Source organism: Neodiprion virginianus, chromosome 3 (genome assembly GCF_021901495.1).
Source record: "Neodiprion virginianus isolate iyNeoVirg1 chromosome 3, iyNeoVirg1.1, whole genome shotgun sequence".
Taxonomy (NCBI): Eukaryota; Metazoa; Arthropoda; class Insecta; order Hymenoptera; family Diprionidae; genus Neodiprion; species Neodiprion virginianus.
Genome location: NC_060879.1, coordinates 20,796,073 through 20,823,905, shown reverse-complemented (window position 1 = coordinate 20,823,905; position 27,833 = coordinate 20,796,073). Strand labels below are relative to the sequence as shown.

General features: G+C 37.2%; 2 protein-coding genes across 4 annotated transcripts in view; one reads left to right on the top strand and one right to left on the bottom strand.

The window, feature by feature from the left end:
• Positions 1-839: 839 nt before the first annotated feature.
• On the bottom strand, positions 840-9,226 carry LOC124300109 (exportin-4-like). Of its 2 annotated transcripts, none has more exons than XM_046753795.1 (12): positions 8,980-9,226; positions 8,176-8,565; positions 7,738-8,005; positions 7,213-7,667; positions 6,883-7,144; positions 6,520-6,782; positions 5,934-6,373; positions 5,559-5,842; positions 5,179-5,354; positions 4,729-5,027; positions 3,711-3,939; positions 840-3,612 (listed from the first exon to the last, which is right to left on the bottom strand). In XM_046753795.1, exons 1-12 carry the CDS (start codon positions 9,028-9,030, stop codon positions 3,325-3,327), a joined length of 3,405 nt encoding a protein of 1,134 aa, XP_046609751.1. In that variant the 5' UTR covers positions 9,031-9,226; the 3' UTR covers positions 840-3,324. The 2 variants fall into 2 exon arrangements, with proteins under 2 accessions (XP_046609751.1, XP_046609752.1); XM_046753796.1 differs by lacking the exon at positions 8,980-9,226 and adding an exon at positions 8,701-8,923.
• Positions 9,227-14,514: 5,288 nt separating this feature from the next.
• The window catches only part of LOC124300107 (low-density lipoprotein receptor-related protein 2), a 59,918-nt gene continuing 46,599 nt past the window's right edge, over positions 14,515-27,833 (top strand). The window contains exon 1 of one of the 2 annotated variants that reach the window (XM_046753792.1): positions 14,515-15,620. In XM_046753792.1, the coding sequence (XP_046609748.1) occupies positions 15,413-15,620 (208 nt within the window). In that variant the 5' untranslated portion in view covers positions 14,515-15,412. The remainder of the gene's footprint in view (positions 15,621-27,833) is intronic. The other variant, XM_046753791.1, reaches the window with a different exon arrangement.

Sequence of the window (27,833 nt, the reverse complement as noted above, 5' to 3'; positions counted from 1 at the left end):
GGTCGTTAAAAATTAAAATCTTTGCGGCGCCCGAAAAAATCCTTCCTTCTGATGAGAAACTACGGGGAAAATTTTGCTTTTGCGATTTAAACAAAAATAACACGTGCCGACGGCCAATTGAAGGTAATTTTTCGATAAAATTATGGTTTTTTTTATCGACGTCATTACAGATTAATCATAGATAACTTACCGATAGAGGTTCCTTTTGGAAATCATTTACACATAACGAAATATCTAAGATTCAAGATAGTTTTAGAACATTATTTATATTTGAGCAAAAACAAAATTTTCAGCAGTGATTTTGATAATAAGTTAGAAATTATAAATTTGATATTGAGATTATTGCGATGGATATGAACGTTATCAGAAACTTAAAGGAACATTTTTATAGAGAATTTAATTTTCTATTAGCCGTATTTAATGATTTTTACCCAAATTTGAATACTGTGACGAATTTAAAAAAAAACCATAATTTGATCGAAAAATTAACTTCAACTGGCGGTCGGCACGTGTTATTTTTGTTTAAATCGCAAAAGCAAAATTTTTCCCGTAGTTTCTCATTAGAAGGAAGGATTTTTTCGGGCGCCGCAAAGATTTTAATTTTTAACGACCACCCTAATATATATATATATATATATATATATATATATATATATATATATATATATATATATATATATATATATATATATATATACTACTATATATATATATACTAATATCTGTCATATCACACATATCCCTAATTCGTGTATAAATTGAGAGAAAAGAAAGAATGGAATTTATAAAAATTTATGCAAGCGAAACGGAAAAGTGAAACTTGATTAATTAAGAAAATATAAATAGTTAGAACATTCGTTAGTTATATATTCAAAAATTATAATACACAATTCGTAAAATATTTAGCATTCAGAATAAATTATTTCTCCGAACCGTTTTTGTTATTTACCTTCCACTCATGACGTGAGTAGTCTTGTTTCTGGTCTCTTCTTTGTGTATAAACACTACATCTGGATGAGAAATTACATTCGTATGTGCATACATCACATACGTTACTTCATTTAAAAAATCATTTTATAGAAGTTAAAGGACGGTTCCTGAAACTGCGTACTTAGTTTTATTTCCATTATTTTTTCCTTCATTTTTAAAATTCAATTTGAACAATTGCGATACAGTTCGAATTTCACAGCAAGCTATTTGATAATATATCGTGGTAATTAAATATATTGTTACTTTATCATCGTCTTTTTCGTACTTACAGTAATGTAACATCTGTTATATAAACAAATTAATGAATCACTTTCACTTCTAGTGATAATGATATCTAACAATGCAACGTACGTATCGTTTTAATTAAGTATTTTCGGCAAAAGGCAACTAGAAATAAGGAACAAAATATACGGTTAGTATTTAGAAAATTCGAGCAAAGAAAACGCAAGTGAGGAAGTTTGTAACAATTTGGAAACCCTATTTTCCAGAATTCATATTTTATCTTATATATAAAATCTTTCTCAAAGGCACGCAAACTGTTAAATTGAGAAGATTTGAATGTCGTTGAAATTCAAAACCGCAGATATATAAATACATTTTGTGAGCCAAACAATAATCACACAATAATAAAAGCCAATTAAAAACCTGAAACCATAAAAATAATCAATGTCTACATACGATACTGTTTCTAATTTGGCAGAGTAATAACTACAATGAAAAAGACGAAAAGAGAGAAGGAGAGCAAGACAGTGTAATAGTTTGGTCAATACTAGTTCGTAATTCAAGTTAGAGTGAAATTAGATGCGAAATCTTCGAATTCAACACGTGATATAAAGCACACCAAAATATAACGATGTTTTCCATTCAATTACTTTCATACCAATCATTTTCTTTTTTACTATATTAATTACTTTGCAGTTATTTATGTATGTACATGCAATTCATCACGTTTTAATATAATTACATATATTTATAAAGAATTTTTGAAAAAAATAAACTCTCGATAAATACACAAACTGATACAAACAGAGAAACTTCAATATACGAAGATAGCTGCAAGACAATAGTTACGCCTTAAATACTAAATTATCCCTAATAATCCTTGTTCATAATTTTTTAAATCCTGAGTGAAACCCAATTTATATATTTACGTATATCTAGTTCATGTTTTTGACAAATTTGGAGCTGAGAAATGATAGGTTTCACCGGAATATTTATAACTTAACTTGGGCGAAATATTAGAATATTTCGGGTAATTAAAAATTTTCACGAATTAAGAAAATGAATAAAAATTATTCGCAGTGTGTACCCATTTCAGCATGCAACGAAAGACTATCAAGTTTAAATCATCGAGGCTGATAAAACTTTACTATAAAATTATACTAGTAAGTATACTAGATATGACCAAAACTGTAAATGATGATATAAATGAACACCTGTCAATATATATGCATATTGAAATCAATCTTTGTTCACTTATAATTCTACGTGTTACAATAACTTACAATTGACTCCTATTTTAACTTAACACTAATCTACAGTATGAGACGTCGAATGAATTATATGCAATGTGGTACCCTGATTCTATCATAGAAAAATCAGTTACAGTTGACGAGATACTAATTTGTAAGTATTGAATAGAATCAAATAGAATTATACACAAAAATATGTCTTGACGAAATGGAGTTAATTGAGTAAAAAATATATTACGTACTAATGATACTATTAATTGAAGATTCCATGTGTCATAACGTGGTGTTTTTTTAATTTAAGGGAATTGCAGAGTGAACAATAGCCTCGGGAGTATTTTAGCAGTGACATTCACAATGCTCCGATATCTCGTAAAATGCCAATCAATGGACCGCTATACCAGCAACTACCAACGAATTGAAGATTCGTCCTCATGGATTCCGACTAGATAATAAACATTTCTCTCTAAGATTCAAAATACTCATTGAGGACGATATTCGAGAGCAAAAGATAATGAAATCATGAGGGGGTGGGCAATATTATCAATTCCAGAAGAAAAGTAAAACACTCTTCAATGGAATGCGGTGGGCTATCACTAATAGAGCAAAGTACTAGGATTTTTATCAATTTTGTTGGTAGTTTCGTTTTGTGGGTTGCGACGTAGAAAATTGGAGATGGCTTAACAATAATTGTGGCACCTGAAAAAATGTTTGCGAAACGTTACCCTCTGATCGAGGATCATTGCAGATACCGAATTATTGTAATCGCGATTTTCGGCAGTCATATTGATATCTGGGCTTGGCTAGCCACGGCTACATTACAATTTATAGATGTATTATTAAATAATCTCATGTTCGCAAAACTTTACTTAACCATCAAAAATCCTTGTACGTTTACAATAAACTTATCGAAATTATCCCTAAACCTCAGCCTTTGAGGTCGTTCCGTATCGAGTTCTATGCAAGCTGTCAATTGCACAAAAGCTGCAGTCAGCCGCTCTGCTATCCGTGGGTCTGTTTGTGCAGCCAAAAAACTTTGTACCAGCTGTTGATACTGTTCTTGATAACAACAGATCAAGTAGTACAGCGGTATGCTCGTACTTGAAATAAGGTCAGAATTTATTTGGCGAGACAGTATAAGATTCATGAGCAACTGAAAACGAAAGAAGAACGAAATCACATTTATAGAATAAAGTTTGTAATTATCACATTTTTGAACAGTATCTCGTATCAAATTTCACATTGACTCACATTCATAAAAGGCGCCATCAGCTGGTTTTTTGGTCGGCCTTTTCTTCCCTCAGTATAAATATGCTTTGCTAATACTTGTATTATGTCACAACACAATATGGTAATCTCATGACCAAATGAGAAAAGACCCAGTTCAACGGAAGCTAGTAATTGACTTAGCAACTCAACTGGGAGGTCGAACACTTTTTCTGGATGGATTTCACAAACAAACGTGATCATTTTAAAGTACCTGAAATAAAAACATAATCTGTTTGTTGCAATTAAATACTCACAAAGAAGCTTTAATTACTCAATATCACATCATCGGCTGGAAGGCAGGAGTTGTTTCAGCTTTGCCGTGAAAAGAGTGTTATTTCGACTTTGAATTGAGAAAGATGATGCTGAACGAACTGTTTTTTTTTCACAATTTTTAGTCAACAAGACGTGCAGGAAATACGAATTATTAGTTTAATTAATTTAATTCTTTGACTAATTCATTCGATGAAATCATTGAAATGTTCGTATGATATCACATACGATTTAGAATGTTGTGGCAAATTAGTAAACTTGATTTGGTATCATGAATAATATAAAGATTGATATTAAATGATATAAATAATAATATAAACAAATCAACTAATTTGCTACAACATTCTAAATCGTATGTGATATCATACGAAGATTTCAATGATCCCATCATATAAATAAGTCAAACAATAAGAATTAAATTGATACACAAAATAAAAATAAATACTTATTTGAAAGCGATTTTTTTCATGTAATTAAACTAATAACTTATATTTCCTGCGCATGTTGCCAACTGAAAATTATGAAAAAAAATCGTTTGTCGAACATCACCTTTTTCCAAACAAAGCCAAAGTGATACGTTTTTCACGATAAAGCTGAAACAGCACCTTTTTCATGGTGAAGCCGGAACAACATCTTCTTCCTCCCAGCGTATGACATAAGATATCAAATAATCCTTGTGAACTTGGGTCAAATGGATGAAATTATTTCAATGACATCATTTTATACGTACTCCAGGCAAAGGGAAGGAAACTTCAGTAAATCCATTGTCATTAAAGGCATAATGATATTCAATCCGAATAAGAATACGTTAACAGGTGACACATTCTGTTCTGGATTACCCGCTGGCTCTGTATGACTGCAGTCGATTATTTCCTTAGTTAATAAATTGGTGAGAAGTTGCATAAGTAATAGAATATCTTGAAAAGTGTCTTCCTCAGCCGTATTCTCTACAGTCGTTCGATTCGTATTGCAACGAGCATATGTTTGAATAGTACGCAAGCATATCTCGTAAATTCGTATGCTGTCTCCCTAGAATTAGTGAAATATCTTGAAAAAAGTAAACGGTGATCGAAACGTTATTGTGACAAGAAAAAATAAATAAATACATGACAGTGCGTTCTGCAGTTGTAGAAAGTGTAGAATGAAAACGATAATTTTAATAAGTTGCTGGAGCTCGTACCTGGGGTAGGTAGCATAACATTCGTCGAGTGCATTCACAAAATAATTCTAATATTAGCTGAACAATTTCTTGATAGTTATGGTACAATGACAAGAGATTGGGAAGCTCGTTCAAAACGGGCGTTATACGTTCAAATACGCCTTCCGCAACTGGCCCTTGAACTCCTTGAGTAACTCCTGGAAATGAAACACAATAATACAAAATCTGACGTAGTCCGCATATACAGCTTGGTACTTCAGCCTAAGGTGACATTTGTTGACAAATGAGTAAACAGAAAACATTTTTAATTTTGATTGTTAAAATAGCATGTCTCATTGTGATAAAAAAATTTGAATGAACTTAGAACGCGATAAGACAATAACTACACGCAATAATCATACCAACGAATGATTCAAGAACGTCGATAATCCCCAGCCTGATTTGTTCTTGGTGATACGTCTGAGCAAAATTACTGCTACCAGTAAGCTGTTTAAATCGTTCATCTAAAGGTTGCAAGGTTTGAGCCCAATATTGCTGTTTAGATGATGGATCTTGAACGGCCGTTCCAATTTGTACTAAAGTTCGCATCAGTCCGCGCTTAGCTGCCTGTGGTAGATCGAAACGATCTTTTGTCGCCAAATTAACCAAGTTGCACAAACGGCCTGACTTCAATACACAGTCACTTCTGTAAATCAAATTACCAGTCAAAGTAACAAAATCGGTAGAAATAACAATGCCTATAAAACTGTAGGGTTAGTGTTGAGATATCAACGTACTTTATTTGTGATTCAACTAGCGTAATGAGAAGCCGCATGGTTTCTTTTATCAAATTTGGTTCTCCTTTGAAGACGTTAATATTGCACTCAATTTTCTCTAGTAAAAAACTAACTGTCCATAGCGCGCCAGGTGTATCGGCACCAAATGCCTGTAAGATGGTAGTACTAATCTCCGAATAGAAGCTCTCAATTGGTAGGAGATAGCTCAATGACCACCTGTGCAAGAACCACACAATACTGCTGCTCAATTCCGGGCTCAACATATTCGTCAGATTGGCTGAAATCGCGATTTTCTCCAATTGACAGAGCCGAAATACGGCCGATATCAATCTAATGACATGATCTGCTGATTGTTCTGCTCCATCAATATCAGACAGACTATTTTGAGGGGAGGCCAAGAGTCTCATTGTCGTTTCTACGTTTACTTGACCTTGCTGGGTCTGAAACCGAAAGATCAAATTGGTATTTCTGCATTAAAGTAAATCGAAACGTGAGTCGAACATGATTTTCACAATAGTTTTCTAAGATCTCCAAGTTTCTTATACATACTTAAAGAGGTGGTATATGTTTATAATTACATAATCACCTGATCCATGCTGTATCTCATTATCTCAGATGGTACCAGAGCAACTTCACCTTCAGAATCCATGCACAAAACATGACCAGCTAAAAGCACAAGCCAGTGTATGTCCTCGTAGAGTGCTTCTACAAGTGACGAGCTCGATATACTCATGGGCTGCGACTGATCTGCCATTCTATTCAGTTGACCACTAAGTCTGTTTGTTCTATCCTCAAGGAGACGTGCTAAAAGGGGTAAGGAATGACCAGGAACTTGCCGGCCGAAATTTCCTGCGGAGAATTTAAATTGAAAAATTAATCGAATGAATGACATTGGCACAATGCAATGAGGCAATGACGCAATGATGCACTGATACACCGATGCACTTACCAATGGTCTGCAATTGTTCCTTGAACTTATCTCTGTCGTTTTCTTCAGTTGCATCTATTTCTTCGTCATTGAGCTCTTTGCCTCCAGCACCTCTGTTGCCATCCGGCGGAGCCAGGTGGCAACTCAGATAAGTATTAAATATCTGGGCTGAACTTTGCTTGCAAAATTCTGACGGAAACAATTGTGCCTCAGACAAAACTATAATCCAAGCTTCCAGCAAGTGTTCAAAGGCTTCCATATACAGACAGTCATCAGCACACATCTTTAATAATTGAAAGTTTGTTAGATATAAAAAACAAAATAAGCTATTGAAAATTATGAAACACTTACAGATTCCTCCTGCGCAGCTCCTTCTGCAAACAAGCAAGTCAGGCGAGTCATCTGTTCCATGAATGACCTGAGGATGTCTTCAGGTAATGAGGTTAAGGTTGCTCTGAAGAAGGTTATTACTTTTCTAACCATGTTAGATATTCCTATCGCTTCTTGGTCTATAACGTCAATATTCGACACGAGTTTCAAGAAGCTTTGTAGATAGGATGTTAGATATTGTGTCTCTACTTCCCCAGACTCAATCACTAGCCCGTTTAATGTTGCCAACTGTACCAAACAGTTTCTTGCGTGATGAGCCAGCTGTGGATTGGTACGAACTTTCCAGTAGAGAGTGAAGAAGAGATCGAGAACATTAGGATCAAGGATTACATCTCTCCACATGGGACCAAGTCGGAGGGCAGGACTGCTGTCGGACTCGTAGGCAGATTCAAATACACCAATTAATCTTTTGGGCAGTGTGTTTGAATTAAGGAAAATTTTTTTACCAAGATGACACAAAATTACAGAGACATATGAAAAGGATATAGTGTGGTGATACGTATCCCCATACTAAGACGCCTTCAGTTATAGAAAGCAGGTGTTTTATCAGAGGCAGTAGAGCCTCTTGAATTTCTTCTTTGGTCAGCTCTCCCAGGGCCCCAAAACAGAACTTGAAAATCCTTTTCAAATCTGAGATTTCAAATTGCTTCTTAGCCTTAAAATGAACCTCCCAGGCCAATCCTACATCTGAAGATTTAACAGTTGTTGCATACTCCTGCATTAAAGCTGATATTATGCTGCATCCTAACAGTTGCTGAAATTACCAAGGTAACTGTCAAGTGGAAATAATTGTTTCTTAAATTCGAGAAGAAAGATGTTTTCAGTTTTTGAAAATTAGAATTTTATGCCAATTTAAAAGATTATCAATCAGCTTATTATTATTGCCCATTTCACGATTGATTAATAACAAAAGAAATTAGTTACCCTGCGTAAATCACCAGTCATGATAAGTCCCTCAACTTCATTCAGTATCTGGCCACGATCTCGTCCCAAGTCTTCAACACTGCCCCTTTTTACCATAATAGCAATGACCTGAAGTATTCTCTCCCTGACAAAGGGAGCCAACTGAGGTTTGCTTATAATATAATGCAACAGGTACTGTCTTAGTGACCTGATATCCTCATCCTGCATCATTACCCATTCTCTGATTAGGGCAGACTTAATCAATCCTGCTGATTCAAATAGTACGTAATCGACAGAGCTTCGTTCAAGGATCTCTCTGCAGAGCTGATATGGAGATTTAGTTTTACGAAAGTTAAGAAACACCGTCTCTGCTGACTGTCGTTGCTGGCCTGTGATGAGATTCGGTGGAGCCTGAGGTGGGGATTGAAGAATAAAAATAAGACACAGAAATAAAGGAGGAAACCTGTAGTCAGCATATAAAAATACATTATTTGGGGTCTACAATCACGCAGATGAAGAAGCCATAACGCAAATATGCATACGTACTATCCCATTAATATCATGATGAAATTCGAGATCTAGTCGAAAGCCAAGAATGTTGCCTCACAACGTGAGATCGGTAACAAAATCTCGAGCATCGTTTATGATATAAATAAACTAAATCTACGGTTGGTTGCGACAACATAACCTCGACGTCACGAGATTTTACGCTACCGTAACCCAGAGCAACGACTTCTACCAATCGAGACCCTCAGAATTAACGTTTATTTTTATTACTATGCTTCTGTAGAATTCTATCATTTATAACAATAACCGTTATATTACCAAAATAACTTGTGCAGCGGCCTCCAGTTCTGCCAGTACTTGATCCGCCATTTTGGTAAATAAAGCTTACGATTTCTCAGTGGTCAAGGGATGTCTTCAAGCAGCGACATAAGTCGTTTAGAATCACGTTTAGAATTAATCCGCAGAGATCGCTACATTACCTGACAAGAGAAGACCTTAGAGCATGTACAATACGGTATGCTCAAGCAGAAGACCGTGGCCTGGTCGATGCTGTTGGAATTCGCAGCGTACACAAAGGTCGGCCAATAAGATTCGACATTCACGGCGTATTATAGGGCGGTTCGGTCGGTAAGAAGAGATGCTTTATCTTTATTCCATAAGCCAAATAGAAGAAAGCAACATATTTCTAACAGCTGTCAATCGACATTGTCGGTACTGTAGAATGGGTACTGAACAACTGATCACGTGGATGTCAGTAAATCGCTATTGAATTTTTCAGGTACACCGACCCCCGTAAAATTATAATGAAAACATGGCTCTCTGCCACGAATGAAGTGCGTTCGGTATTTTAATATTCTGTGAATAAAAACGTCTTTGGAAACTTCGCTCCATAGGTGAAAATTTGTTTTAGAGAGAGATGAAACAGTAAATCTATCAGCTGTAACAATTAATGCGGGTTTAAAAGAGAAGATTTTGGATCACATGAGTACAGGTTAAGTTAGGCCCTAGTTAGAACTTCAATTCAAACATTCCGTTGTTTCACCTGATTATCTACGCAAGTACATAAGTTACCGAAACTCGAGAGCAACATGGGGCTTGTTACTAACTGATGGCATAGCAAAAATACGTGTGTCGTGAGGAGACGTAGCCTTAAGATTTAGTCGATCACCTGAAATCTGAATTATTCCAGCATTAACTCGTGTCGTGATGGTGATTAACAATCTCACACTGATGGCTGTAATGATGATCGTTCAACCCCGTTTTTGATAGCGCAGAATTTTTGATTATAGCTCTCAAGAAATTCCGAATTCTCAATACTTGGAAGACAGATAATTTCTGGTTTGGCCTGCAGATAATCTGCCTACTCAATCAGGTAGATGAAGAAGAGTTCAGATTTCTCATTAATTCGTTAAGAAATAAGGTTTCATCGAAATAGCGAAACACGAGTCTCAATAAAACCAACGTATATAATCTACTGCGATTAGCTACATCTGATATTGTATTTGTGTATCAGGTAATTTTCTTCATTCAATCTTTGACTAAATTGCCAGAAAATCGCAGTTCACGCAGCCCTTCGTGGATCGCCAAATTCCACTAATGAAATATGCGTATGATGGCACAATGCAGTCCTGCACCCACACATTATATATTAATGCAAATAGCGTTCCAGTCCGTGATTGTTCAATCACCTTGCGCGGAGTATAAAGCTACCATTGACGGTATGTAATTAATGTAATAGATTATGGAGTTTAGGTAACGAATGTTTAGAGCTGATACGGAAGCCAATGTTTGACTGTGCAAGATAAAAATTCAGCGGCAAAGCGTGGTAAAATCTGACGAAAGTTGAATCTCGGCGAAGAGTTTCCCAATTCCACGTATCTCGCCGCGTTAGCGACTGGATGTGCCATCACCGTGATAATTTCCCATCAATAGTTGCACAACAATCGTACAGGTGCGAATCGAAAGGCTTGCAAGATGGCGGCGTTATGCATAATTCGACAAAACCTCCGACGATGGCTGGGCCAGGGCGTCGTGGATGATTAATCGAACCATTCGGCCGAGCATAAAGACATGTTATACGGCCGGTATACCCATCAACTACACAACCTAAACGCGGCGGCGAAGGACGTACGCTCTCGTGTTGTTGGCCGCAGCATCATCGAGCGTAGTGACCTTGTGGCATTTGGTACCTGGCTGTGCCAGTCAGCGAGAATCGGCGCGGGGCGCACACGCCGGTATTTTGTGCCGCGCAGCACGGCGAGCCGCACACCACCGAAGGAGCGAACAATATAATCCGCACACATCGAAGCGTCGTCACTTTCCTACTTTACCGCCTTCCTGTTCTCGAGCTCGACGTGTACAACCTTTCGATTTGATAGCTTACAAAGTTTTTCTCATGCGCAGTCAAACGCCGTGTGCAGGTATATGCGCGCTGCAAATGTCATACGGCCGCACCAGATGTCACGTGACGTTTATTCCATTGTTTCCAACGGTTCACCTGACCGGTATATACGCGGTGTGATACCGGTTGTACGTATGTTACGACCCGGCATGGCAGGCTGCTTTTGACGTATCGCTTGCTTTCGTAGGTACCGAACACTTGGATAATTACGATACTACCTGCACGCATGCGCTATGCTCACAGGATGATCGCTACCGAATACGGTTAGGCTTCTCCTTTTTCCACCGTTTGCATAATATTCTGTAATTCGATAGTGCCCGAGGCCAGTTCAGCCATTAAAATTTTCACAGTTTTTCGAATATTCGAGAAACACTTATATAATACAAGAGCTTATTTAGAATTCGAAATTCATAGACTGATTGATTCATTTCGTAACCCTGTGATGGCGTATTTAACTCCTAATAGTGAACTCGTGCTGATAAACTGATCGCAGGAAATTTCCATCAAGCGGTCAATCAGCTCATGAATTTCATTCGACATTTTCCTCATTAAATTTTCAAGGAAATGTTACGCAGTGTCCTTTATTACCCAGAGCTGTTCAGCAGTAGCGTCACTAAGTATGCAGCCGCAATGCTTATACCTATTTTTAACTGTGAAAATTGCGTCTTTCATAATTAGTAGGCATTAAATTTTCACGATTGGATAATCAACAAATGGTTTTACCTTTATTTTTACACCTGGCGTATGAGAATATACTGTCATTTATTGCTCATATTGACGGTATAATGCACAAATACATCGCGCGTCATCATCAATATTGATACACAATGTAGCTATATGTGTGAGTCATTATGCACGCAAACTGGAACACCTTCTGGTTTATACAATTTGTCATTTAAACTGAAATTCGATCGTGAAATCGAGTCTTGTCTTGTAAGTCGATCGTTGATCGAATCGGGATTTTCTTACATTACGATCTAAATACATTAATTATACATCGTATTGAAGTTAGTAAGGTTATCGTATCTATTCATGCTGCGGAAAAACCGTTATTTCACAATTTTGGGTGAAATTCGGTAAACCGTAATAAAACAAAACACACTTATATTTTGAAATCTTACTTCCTTCAACACCATTGTACAGTTAAGAAAATAGTGTTCTTTTCCCCAATATTACTAACTTCAGTCTCGTAATTATACAGCGTATATAGTAGAGGCGCATTGTGTCCTTTATACAGCAAGGAATAAGAGGCAGCTGAAAATCTTCGCCAAGTGATCGAATACGGAAAATCGACAGCTGGTTTATAGTTTGGCACATTATTTGCGCATTGTGCAGGGAACTGGCACATTCGTCATGTTCCGATCTTTCGATCGTGTGTATTGACTGCACGTTCTTTGGCTTTGATCCCAGCGTGTGTAATGACGGCAATAATACATACCTGTCGGTCTGAATATACCCGTGAATGGCGTTCTCATCGACAATAATTTTTTCACCTTCGTATAGAATTTTGCACAGCTCTTTCTCACGCTGTATCATAATTCTTAGTATAACGTGTACTCAGTATGTGTACGCTACATTCTTTGTACATTCATTTCTAAAGGTTATATTCCTTTACAACGGTTGGCGCAATAGGGAATCGGGAATCGAGATGTTGATGCGGGCGCTAGCTGGGTTATAGTATACGGATCACAGCTGTAACGAACTCGCGGTGAACCGCCGAGCTCGTTCAGGAACCTATGATAATATGCGACTTAGGAAAGTTCATCCACACGAACTCCAAGAGGTCTATTACACCGGTATTCACTTTGTGGATACCGGGCACGAGAGTGCATGCGTGGGTTACTGTGTGTTGACTAGACAACTGTTACAAACGTTCTCCTTACCGCTTTGTGCTACGACGATTGGATCACTGCATCCAGAGCGAGAAGAACATAACATTTTTAAACGGCTACTCGCCGATTAATTATCCCCGGTTGAAGGAGATGAATTTTCTCTTATATTTATTGAAGTGGAAAAGTTTACTGCGAACCGAATTTCGTGTGTTCGATATTTTTGTATTATAAGAAATTGGGCAACTGTCCGTGAAACACTTAATATTAATGTTCTCCAGAGTAATTTATAGGGAAAAAAATTTCTCGAGAAACTTATCGCCATCTGGACAGCATATTATATAGCTCGTATAACTCGAATCCAGCATACCTATAACGTAATATGAATTTAGAACAGCGCAAAGTATATTTGTCGAGAGCTCGCAATCAGTCCGGAGTCTACTCATTTATCTGTATGCCGTACCCGTGCTTTGTAGGTACTTTGTAGCAGCACCTAAGACCCTTGTTTTACCTCGTTACGCAGCCGCGTTTAACTGCAAGCAACTTTTCAACTCTATCGAGTTTTTTCAAGAAAGTGTAATAACTAGGGTAAGCTGACTCAACGAGACCATGCAATTTCGGGTGTACGATAGCCCCAAGTTTTGCCCTTGCGAAGTCAATCCCGTAGCCAATCTCTATGTCAGTAAAAAACTAACGATGAATGGAATACGAAAAAGTGTTCTATATTTCACCAATTTCATCTGCATTCTCAGAAAAAGTATACAGCAATTCAGTTTCACGTGCTTTTCAACAGTTGCACTCAAAATGGGCGGTTTGCAGTTACAAGTTATAATCCGGAATAAAAACATGACTGGGAGAAAATTAGTATACTATTTAGGTGTTATTCGACTCTGATTCTCGCGAGTTATTGATATTTTCAAATGAAACAAGCTCACACCAATAAGACACTAACTATATAAATATTATTGTAGCTCGTATTTACTATCAGTGGTGTTTTTAAAAATCATTCACAATAGGCGAAATTTATAGAGATGTTACGACGATATTTCAAAAGTCGGTGGATACATAATATCATTATGACTACACATTTACGAAAGCTTATAAATAAACATTTTTTTATTACAAATAAAATAATATTACCCATAGGCACGTGTGAATGATCTTACAACACTTGTTACAAAATATGATAGATAACGTCCCAATAACACATCATCTTCGATATGCGTATCCTCCAATACTAGCATGCCATGCACGAATCTACGTTTTTCTATGAAATAAAACCGATTCATATTCGTCTAAATGCTTTAGGTAATAGCATTCTTTCTAATTCACACAAATCAATTACAGTATAATACTTTGACTTGGTTTTATCATGAACAGTAGAGGTTGATCAAGGCTCCATCGTGTTCAGAGTGCAAATTCATTGAAATGCGTGAAAACACCTGAAAAACGAATTAGCGTATTCACACAAAGAACCTAACTGTTTCCCGATATCCTTGACCACCCGACCGAGGGGAAGCGAACGGTATCCAATGAATCTTCCACCCCGCAAAACAGAAGCAGAAATAAACTGTGATATCGAAGTAGCGTTGATTCGGACGGCGCAGATCCTGGTGACCGAGTAAGGGGGATCGTCCGAGACGGTAAGGTAGGTGATGATGTAGAACCTCGTTGGGGTTTCGACTGCACACTTCAGTTAACGTATACACATGTCTTCGCATACATACCTGGCTATTCCGGATAGCTGTAGGTATATTCGACGATGGAGTGGCGTCGCAGAAGTGACGATCGCGTAGACGCCTCGACACGGACAAGGTTCACAGACACGGACGCGTAGAATGGTAGTCGCGAGGCGTCTTCGCTCGTCGAATTCTCCGCTCCTCGGTCCCCTCGAGCGCTGCGGTTGAGCGACACGATCTATCTAGGCCTGCACAAAAGGTTCGTGGGTCCGTCCGTGGCGTTCGGCGGGGCGCCGCCATGTTGCGAACAAGGATTTGTCGGTAGTTGTCGGCAGTCGCCTGCTGACCGCGACGGAGTGAACGCGTCTTGACACGCTGGAGTAGGATATCGTACGATGTGCTAGTCGATGATATGCAGTACTACTGGAGAGGAGGAAGTGCACCGGTACTTGGTCTATTGAACCTGCTCAGTGACGTTTCCGTTCCCCGTCGGATAACCGACGCGCGATAATAACCGTAGTAGTAACTCGATTTCCCCGAAATTCGTTTAAATTGTAATCGAAGTACCTCCATGTCAGCAGCGAATTGTTTGTCTTCCTAAACCGGTACACCTGACAGACCAACTTCCGCAAGCTGGTGCGCCTTCCCGTTGCGAGTCGCGCGTGGCGCGCGCGTTGCAATCTCACAAAAATCAACTAAAATCAAACCAACCGGCTTAAAGTGTTGTTTTCGTGCGGTGGTAGCGGTGATCACCCCGTCGTATTTAGCTCGTTTCTGTGTACCCTGTGTGTGCATGTGTCCTAGGCGCCTCGCTGCCGTGTTTCGAAGATACTGTTACTCGTATGGTGTGCGGTGAACAGGAGGTGCTGAGTGAGATGGCGGTGGCAGTGGTCGCCGATCCCGCTAGACAAAAAGACAGAGACAGAGACAGGAGGAAACACACAAGCGAGGCTCTCCCAACGGCGAAAAGGCGGAGCTCACCGTTCCTCGCCGTGCTTTTCGTCCTCCTCCAGGGTCTCGTGGGTCTTCAAGTCGCCGCCAAAAACACGGGTAAGATATCTCCTCGTCGTCGGCATCTTCGTATCTCGTTCCCGACTCTATGTTCCCGTAGCCTTCTCTACGAGGCTACAGGTGTTCGCTGTGGATGGCGGCACAGCTTGGCACGGGCCGGTACATCGGCTCACCGGTTGCTTCTTAACGCTTCTCTTTCTTCCGCCGCGATCTAAGTACGTGACACGAAAACCCGGTTCGAATGAAAAGATCGAACCGCCCTGCTCCGTTCGTTCGCTTTTCTTATCGAGTTTCAACAACTTCGATCGTCGATTGTAGACGGTCGGTTCCCGTGCGGTTGCCGCAATTCTTTCTTGGCTACGCACATTCGGGCGAAGTCCAAAATCGGGCCGTGTTTTATTTGCCACATTTTGAAAACGAAAGAATCGAACGACTCGTCTGATTGGTCTGTATTCAGAAATCAGCCAATCAGCACCTCTGTCCAAACCTGTCCTTTCCGAAAGTTCGGAAATAAAACACACCCATGAACCTCTATTGTTTCGCTACGCGCATTCCGGCGAATCCCGAAGTCATGAGATACCTTTTATTTGCCACATTTTGAAAATCGGTGAACCGAAAGACTCGTCTAATTGGTCAGTATTCAAAAGTCAATGAAACGTAGCCACGAAGTTATGGGTATGCCTGTGTTTCTCGGCTTCCACGAACACCGAAAAGACATCACTAATTGTCCTGCCGTTAATGTGTCTGTATATTATTACCGTCAATAAGCAGGCGGTAATTGTTCAACGGTCACTTTTAGAGGGCCAACATCTTTCCCTTGAAATTCGATATTTTTAGAAGTATAATTCATGTATGTAAATAATCAACACGTTCGGTGGGGTTTCCGAGTTACCTGCTGACTCCTAAAAGAATCAGGCAGGCCCTCTGAAGGTTAATTAAGGGGATGATATACTCTTGTTCGAATGGCTGCATGATTTGAACTAAAGTTTGGCATTATTAAGTCTACGTAATGAATCAGATTTTACACCTGGCGTTTAGCGAATTCACAGATAGCAAAATTCGCCCTCTCTATTCGCATGGATTCAAATTTGAATAAATATTCTCGCTCCGTTGATTAAGTTGTGAAAAATATAATAAGAATGAAGTTGGTAACGTTACAGTAACAATGCGTGTTTAGGAGTAATCGTTACTTCGCATCTTTAGGATCGTCTGAAATTCGATAAACCATGACAAGCAAAACATAGTCGTATTTTTAAAAGCCAACTCTTTGAAAGTCATTCGGATATTGCACGGTAACGATTTTTTCTCTGATCGTTAACGTTACCAGTTTAAGCCACGCAAAATATAACTACTTACTGATTCTGTGATCAGTACAATAAGGTTGAAGTCGTTAATTTTTTTCAACGTCAAGACAACTGTGAAAGTATTGAGTTTACAAGCTATGAATATCTTTAGTGAGTATTATAATATTCACTGAATACCAGACAATTCTAAATTTGTAAGGCACCGAGTTTTTTTCCAGAAATATATCGTTACGGCGACGTTACGAAGTTCAACCTTATTCAGTTTAACATTAATATACATATATCAAGCGCTATTCCACAATATCTCAATTGTTGAACGGTAAATGGAAATTCTATTTTATTATTCTGTTCGTGATCGTCTCAAGGTTATACCGAAGTCCCTCGCATTATGGACTATTTTGAATTGTATTTTGATAACGGTATGCCTAAATACCTACATATATCTGAACCGGACCTGACGCTTTATAGTAAAAATCAGTGATTGTAATGATCGTAATTTCAGTCTGGTTAGGTGGTTCATGTCTACGGAAATCGTTTATCCAACCGTGAATCTGAGATTGTCGAATTTCGGTATGACTCGAATCTTATGTGGGTGGTGACTGGCAGAAAACGCAACAAAACATACGCGCAATATTCAATGTCAGTAACTCTGAAGTATCGAAAGTCGAAGGTATCAAAACTTTACTTTTATATTTTAATCTTTTTTGTTTTGTCTTCGTAGGAATCTTCGAAAAGATTTTAAATCGAAATAAGTAAAGAAAAGAAAAAACGTGGAAACATATATTATACTCGGGTATGCTGTGTTGATTTTATTAGCATAAATATACGTATGCGGCATGTTATTATGACTTGACGACGCGAAGTACGTTTGATAATTCAAGCGCCGATTCCTCGACATTTTTTTTTTTTTCTTTTATCTTCATCGCCCTCTTCGTCTTCGTTTTATCTTTTTTTCAATTTTACTTTACTACCTGCCGACGCGGGTCAACGTCTATATACACAACTATAATATTTTGTGTGTATTATTACTGTCACGATAGCGGCAGGTATGGTAAACAAGCACCGAAATACGACTCAGTCGAGTCTACGGAAATTCCGTGGATGGCATTATAATATAATAAAGGTGTCAACCATAAACTAAATATTCGCACACGTTTCGCGCATATCTGTATATGATGCATGCATAAACTATGTGCAAATACATTTAATATTCGCGACGACTTTTTGTGTTGTTATCTTAATTTTTTTTTTTCTCTTACCTTTCTCAGTCTGCGCAAGCCAATACCGATTACAGCTTTCTCTCTTTCTCCCCCACTCTCTCTATCTCTCTTTCTCGTTTCTCTATCCCTCCGCAAGTTAATGGCTGTAAATAAATATTACTTAAGTACACCGTAATGGTCGTTAATGGCTCCGACTTCCGGCTTTCGGAATACAACTAAAATTCGGTTAGACTTTGTACAAATTATTGGTCATACACATCTACATCCACGGGTCGAATCTCATACATTATTGTGTTACATAATTTTCTGAGATTATAATCGTATATTTAGCCTCTATACCGAAAACATCGCGCCGGCTTATTCGAGTTTTGTATAAAATAACAGTATAATATAAATGCCAGAATGGTTGTGAATCTCCAAAGTAGCAGGTCTGTCTGTATGTTTTTATAAACGGTAAGAAGTAAATTAAAAACCTGTATAGCAAAAAGAAAAGAACTCTAAATAATGGAAACATTTCGTGCCTGACAATCAATTTGTTTTGCATCTTTCTTGTTCTTACCACTTCAGCTTGCTCGCATCTATTCAAGTCTTTGGTATTATGTTTAGTAACCATCCGATGTTTACGAGATTGAAATTAGTAACGAAACATTGGGGAAACAATCACGATTTTCTTATTTTCAAAATTACTTTGATGGAATTTAAGATTTTAAAATACGAGTATGTTTTGTTTGATTACGGTATTCTAAATTCAAACAATTGTAAAATTGCGAAATAACGGTTTTCCCTCGGCAGCATGAATCGATACAGTAACGTTACTAAGTTCAACATGATCCGATGTAGACACAATTCGGGGAAATTTTTGCCAAGTAATTACTGCTCAGGTAGGTAGGTTTCAGTAATCGTCGACTAATTAACACAAAAATATAATACGATTTTGTTGCTTCTTATTTTTTTACATTTACTTATTCTTCTCCTCCTTCTTCTTCTTCTTCTTCTTCTTCTTCTTTTTCTTTTTCTTCTTCTTTTGTGTATTTTAATGACAGCATTTTTCATCTCATAGCCATAGGCAAGCAGGCGGATCTTAATTATGTTGTAATTACACAGACCTGCGATGGTTTCCCCCCCACAAAATCGAGAAGTAATTTCGGTGGATATTAGATACGAATCTGTGAAAAAAGTATTGAAAAAATTCTACCACGTAAATTTTCTGTGAAATTTTTTTCTATGTTCTCTCAGTACTACTAGAGTTGACTTCTAATTTCTTTGTTAAATATAAGTATGTATTAACGAGAGTTTTGACATTTAAATATTCATCCACCCTCATTGGTTGTTGTTTATGGTGATTTTGAGCATATGTTGAGCTACGTAAGTAAAAGAGAAAAAGATTGAACAGGAGTTTTGAAGAAAGGAGAAAAAGATATCATAAGTCTTTTTTATCCAGTCTCCTTGGTCTTGCTTAAAACTAATACCGTTCATTTTCTACCTAAGCATTACAACGAGAGAGATGCGTCTAGTTTCAAAGTTGGAGTAAATTGACCAGTTTTCAAACCGGAGAACTGTGCAATGTTACACAAATTGATGTTTCACCCAAAAATAAGAGTTTTCGCAAAAATTTACTCGCGTTGCGTAACAGAATATTACCCCATCAAGATAATCTCAAATCGTTGTTTATAATACGCGTGTCATGACAGAGGTCGAAATTTACGATTTTAATTTTGCGGTCACTTCATTGCCGTATCAAAGTCGTGATAAAAAAAAAAAAGAAAGGAATGAATCAAGACAAAAAGATAAAGTGAAAGGAAATTATTAATGTGTTCCAAAAAATTGACGACATACTGATATTGATACAATATACGTATAAAATTGTAATAAATTTTCTTGTTATTCTGTATGAGAGTATATGTGTGATTTTTTGTACATCTTTATTCGATAATTAGACATTGAACGTACCTATGTATGTATATCACTGCTTCCGAGAATTCGTGCTGCCAGAGCAGTTTTTGTTATTATTCTTTTGAGTGCATGCACCTAAATCAAACAAACATTGTATATTTATCTATGGCAAACAAATATAAAATATATAGCAAGAATATACTTGAAATTCGATAATACGTCTCTTTATTTGTAACTAAGAACGTGTGTGTGTGTGTGTGTCTTTGCGTGCCCGATGTTATTCCATTTAATTTTTTCTTTCTTTCTTTACTTTTTTTTATAGGTTTCTTTTTTATTAGGTACGTGAATAAATCGACTATCCGAGAGATATTTTACAGTTGGGTTACATGATGCTTTTTCTTAAAGTTCCGTCTATCTGTCTGCTACTGATTCGTTGTATAAGAATAATTTGGTCGGACATTTTTTTTCGCTACATGAGCGCATTTTATATTATTTACTGGGAACGTATTTTCAGCCTGTTTCTTTTTTTATACTTCGTTACTTTAATATCTATGTTTGTGCCGAGTTACACTTCGTGCTATTATTATTTTCATTGGACAGTATTGATGATGCGAACAAAACAACGATTAATCGGAGAAACATCGCGTGACGATCATATACGTATTAGTAATTACATATGACTATTTTATGTGTTATAAATACATTATGTACGTATTTTCCTATGTGTCTTACAATTCGATAATGCATAGTGAAGAGAAAAAGAATGCACATAAGGAAATGGCTACGGATGTACAACATAGAACGGACAAAATAAACTGTGAGGAATATTACGTTATGTAACAAGGGAATAAAGTCAAAGATTATTCCCTTGGGTAAATTTACTGCCCTAGCGAAGCGAGCAGGACAAGCGCCAACTCTAGGCCGCATCGAAGAATCATACTACAGTAAATTGAATAAATTGAATAGCACGCGATTCGCCTTACTTCCTGTTACACATTTCCGTTACATTCACGAAATTAGTCTTACCAAATGCCACGTACCGAGAGCTAAGATGTTACACATTAATTTGCGGGAAATATGATTTCATGATCTCATATTTCCCGCAAATGCGTTACGCGCTACTTTCGTCCCCCTTTTAGGTAAAAAAAAAAAAAAAAAAGTCAACATTACGGTTGAGTCGGGAATAAAAAAAATTTGCATACATTTATAAACGAAATGTAACTTATATACAGTCACCTATGCAAAAAAATTTGTTTTACCGATTAACCACGTGTTTTACGTGATGAAACGACGTTACAGAGCCGTGACAAACAAACGTGACGACTTTACGTTGTTCTTATCGCGGTGAAACGTTTCATTTTCTCCATTCTCATCGTTCCTGACAGTTTTATGTATATGTTTGCTTGGCTGACAATGTTCAAAAATGATAATAATAATGCCATTATCTGAATTTGAAATCAGATTTCAAAAATTCAAGATTATGGATGCAATATTGCGGACGAAAATTTCAAATTTGATCGATACGGTCAAAAAACTCTATGCAAAGGTTTTCGGGGTCGCTGATTGAATTCGGCGTACTGAATTTTTAAAATCCGTTTTCATATTCGTAAGCAGTCATCCCAAAAACACATAATTTATGTAAAATACAAAATCAATGGATATAAAATAGGTGGTAAGAATACTTACCAATATGACTCAAAATGTCAAGGTAATAATAAGGATAAGTCACTGTAGAGATAGGATTTAGTACAAGATGATAAAAAAATACAGAGAGAAGGTCTATTTTGAGAGAATATTTCATATATTATTGCACTATGATATCTTCTCTTGAAACCGTATGATGGTACGGTGCAAAGATGCATGAGGTATAATTTTGTCGTTTCTGTTTACTCAACGTTTATTTCTATTGTTTTATTTTTCTTTTCAATACACTGTAAAAAAATTATATCCGCGGTAGAATCTCTGCCGAAAAAATTTGCAGATGATTTTGATTGTTAAATTACATCACGTGTAATATTTTACTGCAAGAAAAATAAAGAGGGAAATTTTCATAACAATATGTAAAATGTTTCATATCACATGCAAAAATTGGCGAATTCGATATACCAATTTACCTTTTTATGATATGATACATATATGTATGTAATGCGTTACATGCGTTATCTGTTGTACAGTATACGCAATTCTGATAAAGAAGATTCTTGAATCAACGTAAGTTGTAGCTGATGCACGATTATGTGAGAAAAAGAGATGAAATTCATTTTGAAATGTTTGTGTTTCGCTGGTTTTTATCCACCCCCTATATTTGGACGTCACTGTTCATCAACGTTGCTTGATTCAGCTTGTGAGGCACGTATAATAGGTGCAATAAGAATATATCTAAACACGATAACTTTATACCACGTTATATTTATATAATAATATATATATATATATATATATATATATATACAATGTGAGGTATACGTATACTTTGCATGATGTGCGCGCACCGAATTACAGCAGCGAAATTGCACGGAAAATTGTTTGCCGTTTGTAATATGGGTATTTAAGGTATCTAGATATTATGTATAGAGACGTACAATTACGTTAATGTATGTGTACATAGAAATGAGTACTTTATAGGTATGGTAAATCCTTTTGTATTTCTTCATTGTAACGTACAAGACTAGTATAGGTACTTTCACGTACGTTATCGACTTGACAAGTAACATTCATTTAGTGCCGAATATTAGTATTATTTGCCCTTGGATTTTCCAATATACTAAATTGCACTTTTCTTACGACACGTGACACTATTATTATTATTATTCCCATTAATAATATGTTAACGATTGAAATTTGCATAACTCCGAATAGCTGGACGATGCCTTTCAATTTTAATAATCTTAAAATCTGCAGACTAGATGAAAACATATTTATTACATTTTTTTGTCTACGCGAGGCTTTTTATTACCGACTTCCTCATAAATTCTATGGGTTATGTAATGACGTAAAATTTTTAATTTGCACACGCAAAATATCCCCAGCAAATATTCAAGTATTCGGTACAATCATGATTGAGAAATTATTACACCTAATTACTCCGAAAATTTTTCCCTGATTAACGAGCGTTAAAACACATGATTATCTACTTACTACTGCAGGCTATAATGTAATCTTTAGATACATGCGAAGTAACATACTTTTATGAAACTACATGAAATTGCATTCAAACCCCTAGTTCTTCAGTTTATTGATCGAAAATGTGCAAATAAACACAAAGTTTTATATATATTAGTGCGCAGAGATAGATGTATACGTAGATAAGAAACCTTTGGTTTCACAGTTTTGTACAGACTTTGTTCGATTTGACAAGCGTTCGTGCAATGCCAATAGATTTGATGCGCCAGAAATAGTATAAAATTCAAAAACGTCCCATTTGCGAATTTGATTTATTCGCAAACCGAAGAAACGAGTTATCTAAAGTCGGTAAGATTTCAGAATTGATGACTTATTTTTTACAAATAGTCGTTCTTGTCAAAAAACAAAAAATAATGGAAGGAGAGATAAATTAACGTGAGTCGAAAACTATCCTGCAGTTTTTTTTATTCAACCCAAAGTCCACAGCGAGGTGGAAAAAAATGCAGGATTCCAAGGAAGATGACGAAGCCGCAAGGCAGATGAGTGATCTTATCGAGATCTCCTCAGCTCCTTAACCCCTTGAATATACATACCTATATGAGCTAAAGAACTATTTTGGGAAGCCGTTTATTTAATTAGCCGGAACGAGAGGCACAGCGTATAAGTCAAAGTTACATAGCGACTGGTACTCCTAAGGAGGAGAGAGAACCATCATCCATCCACCCTACCACCTATACGTAGATCGGTACCTTCACAAAGTAAACTCTTCATATACGACGACAAGACCGTCGCGTCTGCTCTAACAACGATTGAACAAAAGCGCACCACGAAAGTATAGAAAGAAAAGAGTGAGGATGAGGAGAGGAGAGGAGAGGCGAAGAAATGAAAGGTTGCGTCGGTGTGTCTGCCGGTTAATAGAGATAATGACAACTAAATTAAGAAATCAAAGAAAGTCTCGCAACCGCGTCAAACCGAATTCATGCTGCACTTAGCATACAATGCGGATACTTTTATTGATCGAGGCTACATGTCACTCATGGTTGGACAAGTGATGCGACCCGGTCATCCGTCCGTCGCTCAAGTTCATTTCGTGGGTTCATTTGTCAAGTTTACAATGAAGGTGAAACAGCAGCTGTTTGCGAAGCCATTTCAAAGAGCACGTCTAACGCATCTAATGCGATGCGTGTAGTGCGGTTTAGACGACTCATGGGGAGGCAATCGGTTATACATTTCTTATTCTCCTGTTCCGACCTTGTGTATAACATCTTGTTATTGTACCTGAATAATCATTCTGCATAAACCAGGATTAGGACGCAGTCGTGAGTAAGAATGTTTTTTTAACCCTTTGCGGCACAGCGTCACACATGTGTGACACCATTTTTTAATGGGTTGTTTAAGATTTTCATTTAATTTTTGAGATATCGTCGTCATTTTTTTATTTTTTTTTATTTGCATAATTGGACCTGCAACATGTCAATGTAGATGTTTTAGGAGGGATTGTGATGATTCTGCGAATATAGTGAACGCTATATATAAACAAAGTATTGATAATGCCTGTTTTTACAGAATAAATGTAATTGAAAAAGTGGAACTCTGTAATCTTGGGTTTTCGAGTTTGCTGAAAACAAATGCAGGGTCAGAATTTTTAAATTCAATATGCGGAATGCATATTGTCCATTTTTCACAAAATGCTTAGATGAATCTCGCTCTTTTCGTTATCCGGAACTAACGACGAGGACGTAGCAAGATTGTAGTTCCATCTTTGTTTTATTATTAGTTCTTTGTCCTTTTAGGATTTTTTCTTTTTTGTTTGGAGTCGTTTTTTGGTCGCTTTTGTTTTTTAATTGTTTTCAATTTTTTTTCTCAATTTTTTTCCCAATTACGAAAGTTATATTAACAGTTTGTTAGAAGATAAGTTAGGTATGGAATTCTGCGAAGTGATTGTGATTCGTTGCAATACACAGTGGAACATCACATGTTTCGCAAAAAATCAAAAGGAACCAAAAAAAAAAAAAGATGAAGATCAAAAATCATTAAAAATGTACAGAATGCATTCCGCATATTGTATTTTGTAATTCCGACGCTGGTTTCGTTTTCAGCTATCGTAATAACCCCCAGGTAACAAATTTCAAACGAAAAGGATCAATTTTTATATTTTGACGAAGAAAAATATCCGTGGATTTAGCCTGCAGATATTCTTCTTCCGAATCCTTGTCGTTACGTCAAAAGTTCGTTGAACGCCTTATCGAACAGAGTATCAAAGTTGGGAAACATGTTCAGTATTATTGATCAACAATTAATATGATGCATCGGTGCGAACAATTACGAAATGTCAAATGTGAAATTACATCTTGTACAAAAACATGTATAATTTTAATCTCTCGACACTGAAACCATGTATTATTACACTCTCAAATCATTTCAAACTCTGTATAATAATTCATTCATCCCGGCAATCACGTATTATTAATAATTGTATGTATGTGCGCGCATTGTGCACTCGACTATAGCCTGCTCGGTTACATGTATCTAATTAACTGAATTCCAATGTTCCATGAAAGATATCACGTTATATTCGTTATCGGTATAACATCCGTATTCTAGTGTATTTCTTTTTTTTTTTTTATCAAGTTTCAAGTTACGCGTTTTGAAGACCATACTGTGAAACGGATTTTTTTATTCAGTAGTCGTTTCAATATCACCATTCGTTGATCGTATCACAATAAATAGCGGTTCGTGTTACAAAACTAAATATTCAACGACGGCAGCACGATTTATTTTGAACGAATTATCAATATATCTACTTTTTTTCCATTATATTTTTGTATCATTAAACTGGTCTTCGTACAGCTTTCGAGCATAACAAATTGTCATGAACACTCAAAGTATGGTACCTACGTCTTACAAGAAAATGACTAAACCTTTTCGATTTTCGGCCAACTAACCAACCTCTTCAATTAAATATCATAGTAATTGCAACCAGCATCGATTCGCTGCAAAGATCCACCCAGCACCGAATAAAACATGTCTTGGCGTACGAAGTATGCCTGTACGCTTGACCGCGATCATTCTGTGGCAACTGATTTTCTCGACGAAACGCTTACGTTGGCAATGCAGAATCAGACCGCAGCGCCACCGCTGCCCGCTAAATTATTTGGTTAGATTCGACGGTCATTGGTTATGTTTTGTTTAGACGAATCGAGACCATCGAATTTTGTATTTTTTGGTCGTATTTGACCCGCATGGGTTACGTTAAGTTTATAAAGATTACGCCTGTATCGCGGCCGACCGGGGGTGGCGCTGCGAGCTGATTTTGCACTGCCAACATGACAAAAAATTATCCCTCTCCCAATCACTGCCGCCAGGTGTATCCCTATCGGGCATACAACCGACCGAGCAAATCCGGACAGCAGTAGCAACAGCAGGCCAAGAGCAGCGACTTGGCTCAGGTAGAGGGACAGCAGTAGGCGGACTTTCGGTCGTTCACCTCGACTAGCGGACGGCCGTATAGCGGGACTACGACTCGAATGGGCCCGGCTAACCGATGGGACCGCGACCCACGTGCACCGGTGTACCACTCTCTACCTACCGATATACCTTTACCTTTACGTGCCCTCCTCGTCGTCGTACTCCTGACTTAATTAACCGGGGAAGGATGTAAGCGTTGCCAACGAATCACAGCACCGATTTTTCGATACCCATCGTTATTCGTCGGTCAAATTTAATTCATAAAGATATTTTTTCGCCAGCGGAGAGTGGGAGAAAATCCAGTTTTGCAGTCAAAAATTTTATTTAACTCGAACCGAGCAATGAATTTTCTCGAAACTGCGTGACCAATTGGTTTTGAGATCGCTGATTCCGAATCTGAGGACAAATTTTGAAAATTCAAAATTGCGGATCAAATATGGTACTCAAAAAATCTAAAAATGATGATTTTGGTCTCAGCATTTCGTGTCCAGGAGTTTTCGGGGTCGCTGATCATGAATTTGAGGTTAGATTTCAAAAATACAAAATTGCCGACGGATTGATTCTAACTTGGTATACGGCGGTCTTTGTGGTCGGAAACGCTGAATCTATCTCCGAATATAAAAATGAACTGATGATGGGTGGTAATATGATGATGACGATGATGAATATTACGCGTGAGAAACAAGACGCAAAGGAATAATTTCATTTACCAGGTTTCAGTGATTGAATCTTTGGTATATAACTGGAAATCAGATACTTGCGAATTAATTTACAACTGTCAGGAGCAGCACCGATCGCAGCTTATTGTTTCCTAAAAAGCTTGTTAACTGTACTCTATGCTTTTAAATAATGTGTGCGCGAAGTAATTACGTGATACCTACATATTCGCAAAGTATACGAGTCAGTAATGTGTCATTTTTCCCGATCGTCATAGACTACAAATTCAGTATTAATTTCAGTATACTAATTGTAAAATAGTTGGGCAACTTCGAATAAATTCGGTCGAAATTGCAGCGTTATTAAAGCTTGCGAAAAGAGATGCTGTTCGTTTTCCAAGTCGGCAATATATTACAACTCATGCAGATGAATGTGATGAAGAAAAATATGCTCAAATGGGAACGTCGCGTCGTCGTCGAGCACAATTTAATGTTATTGGGCAAATTTCAAAGAATGCCAATAACTATGGAAACTGAAGAAATGAAATATATTGTTTGTATCAGATGTATGCAGAGAATTATATACAA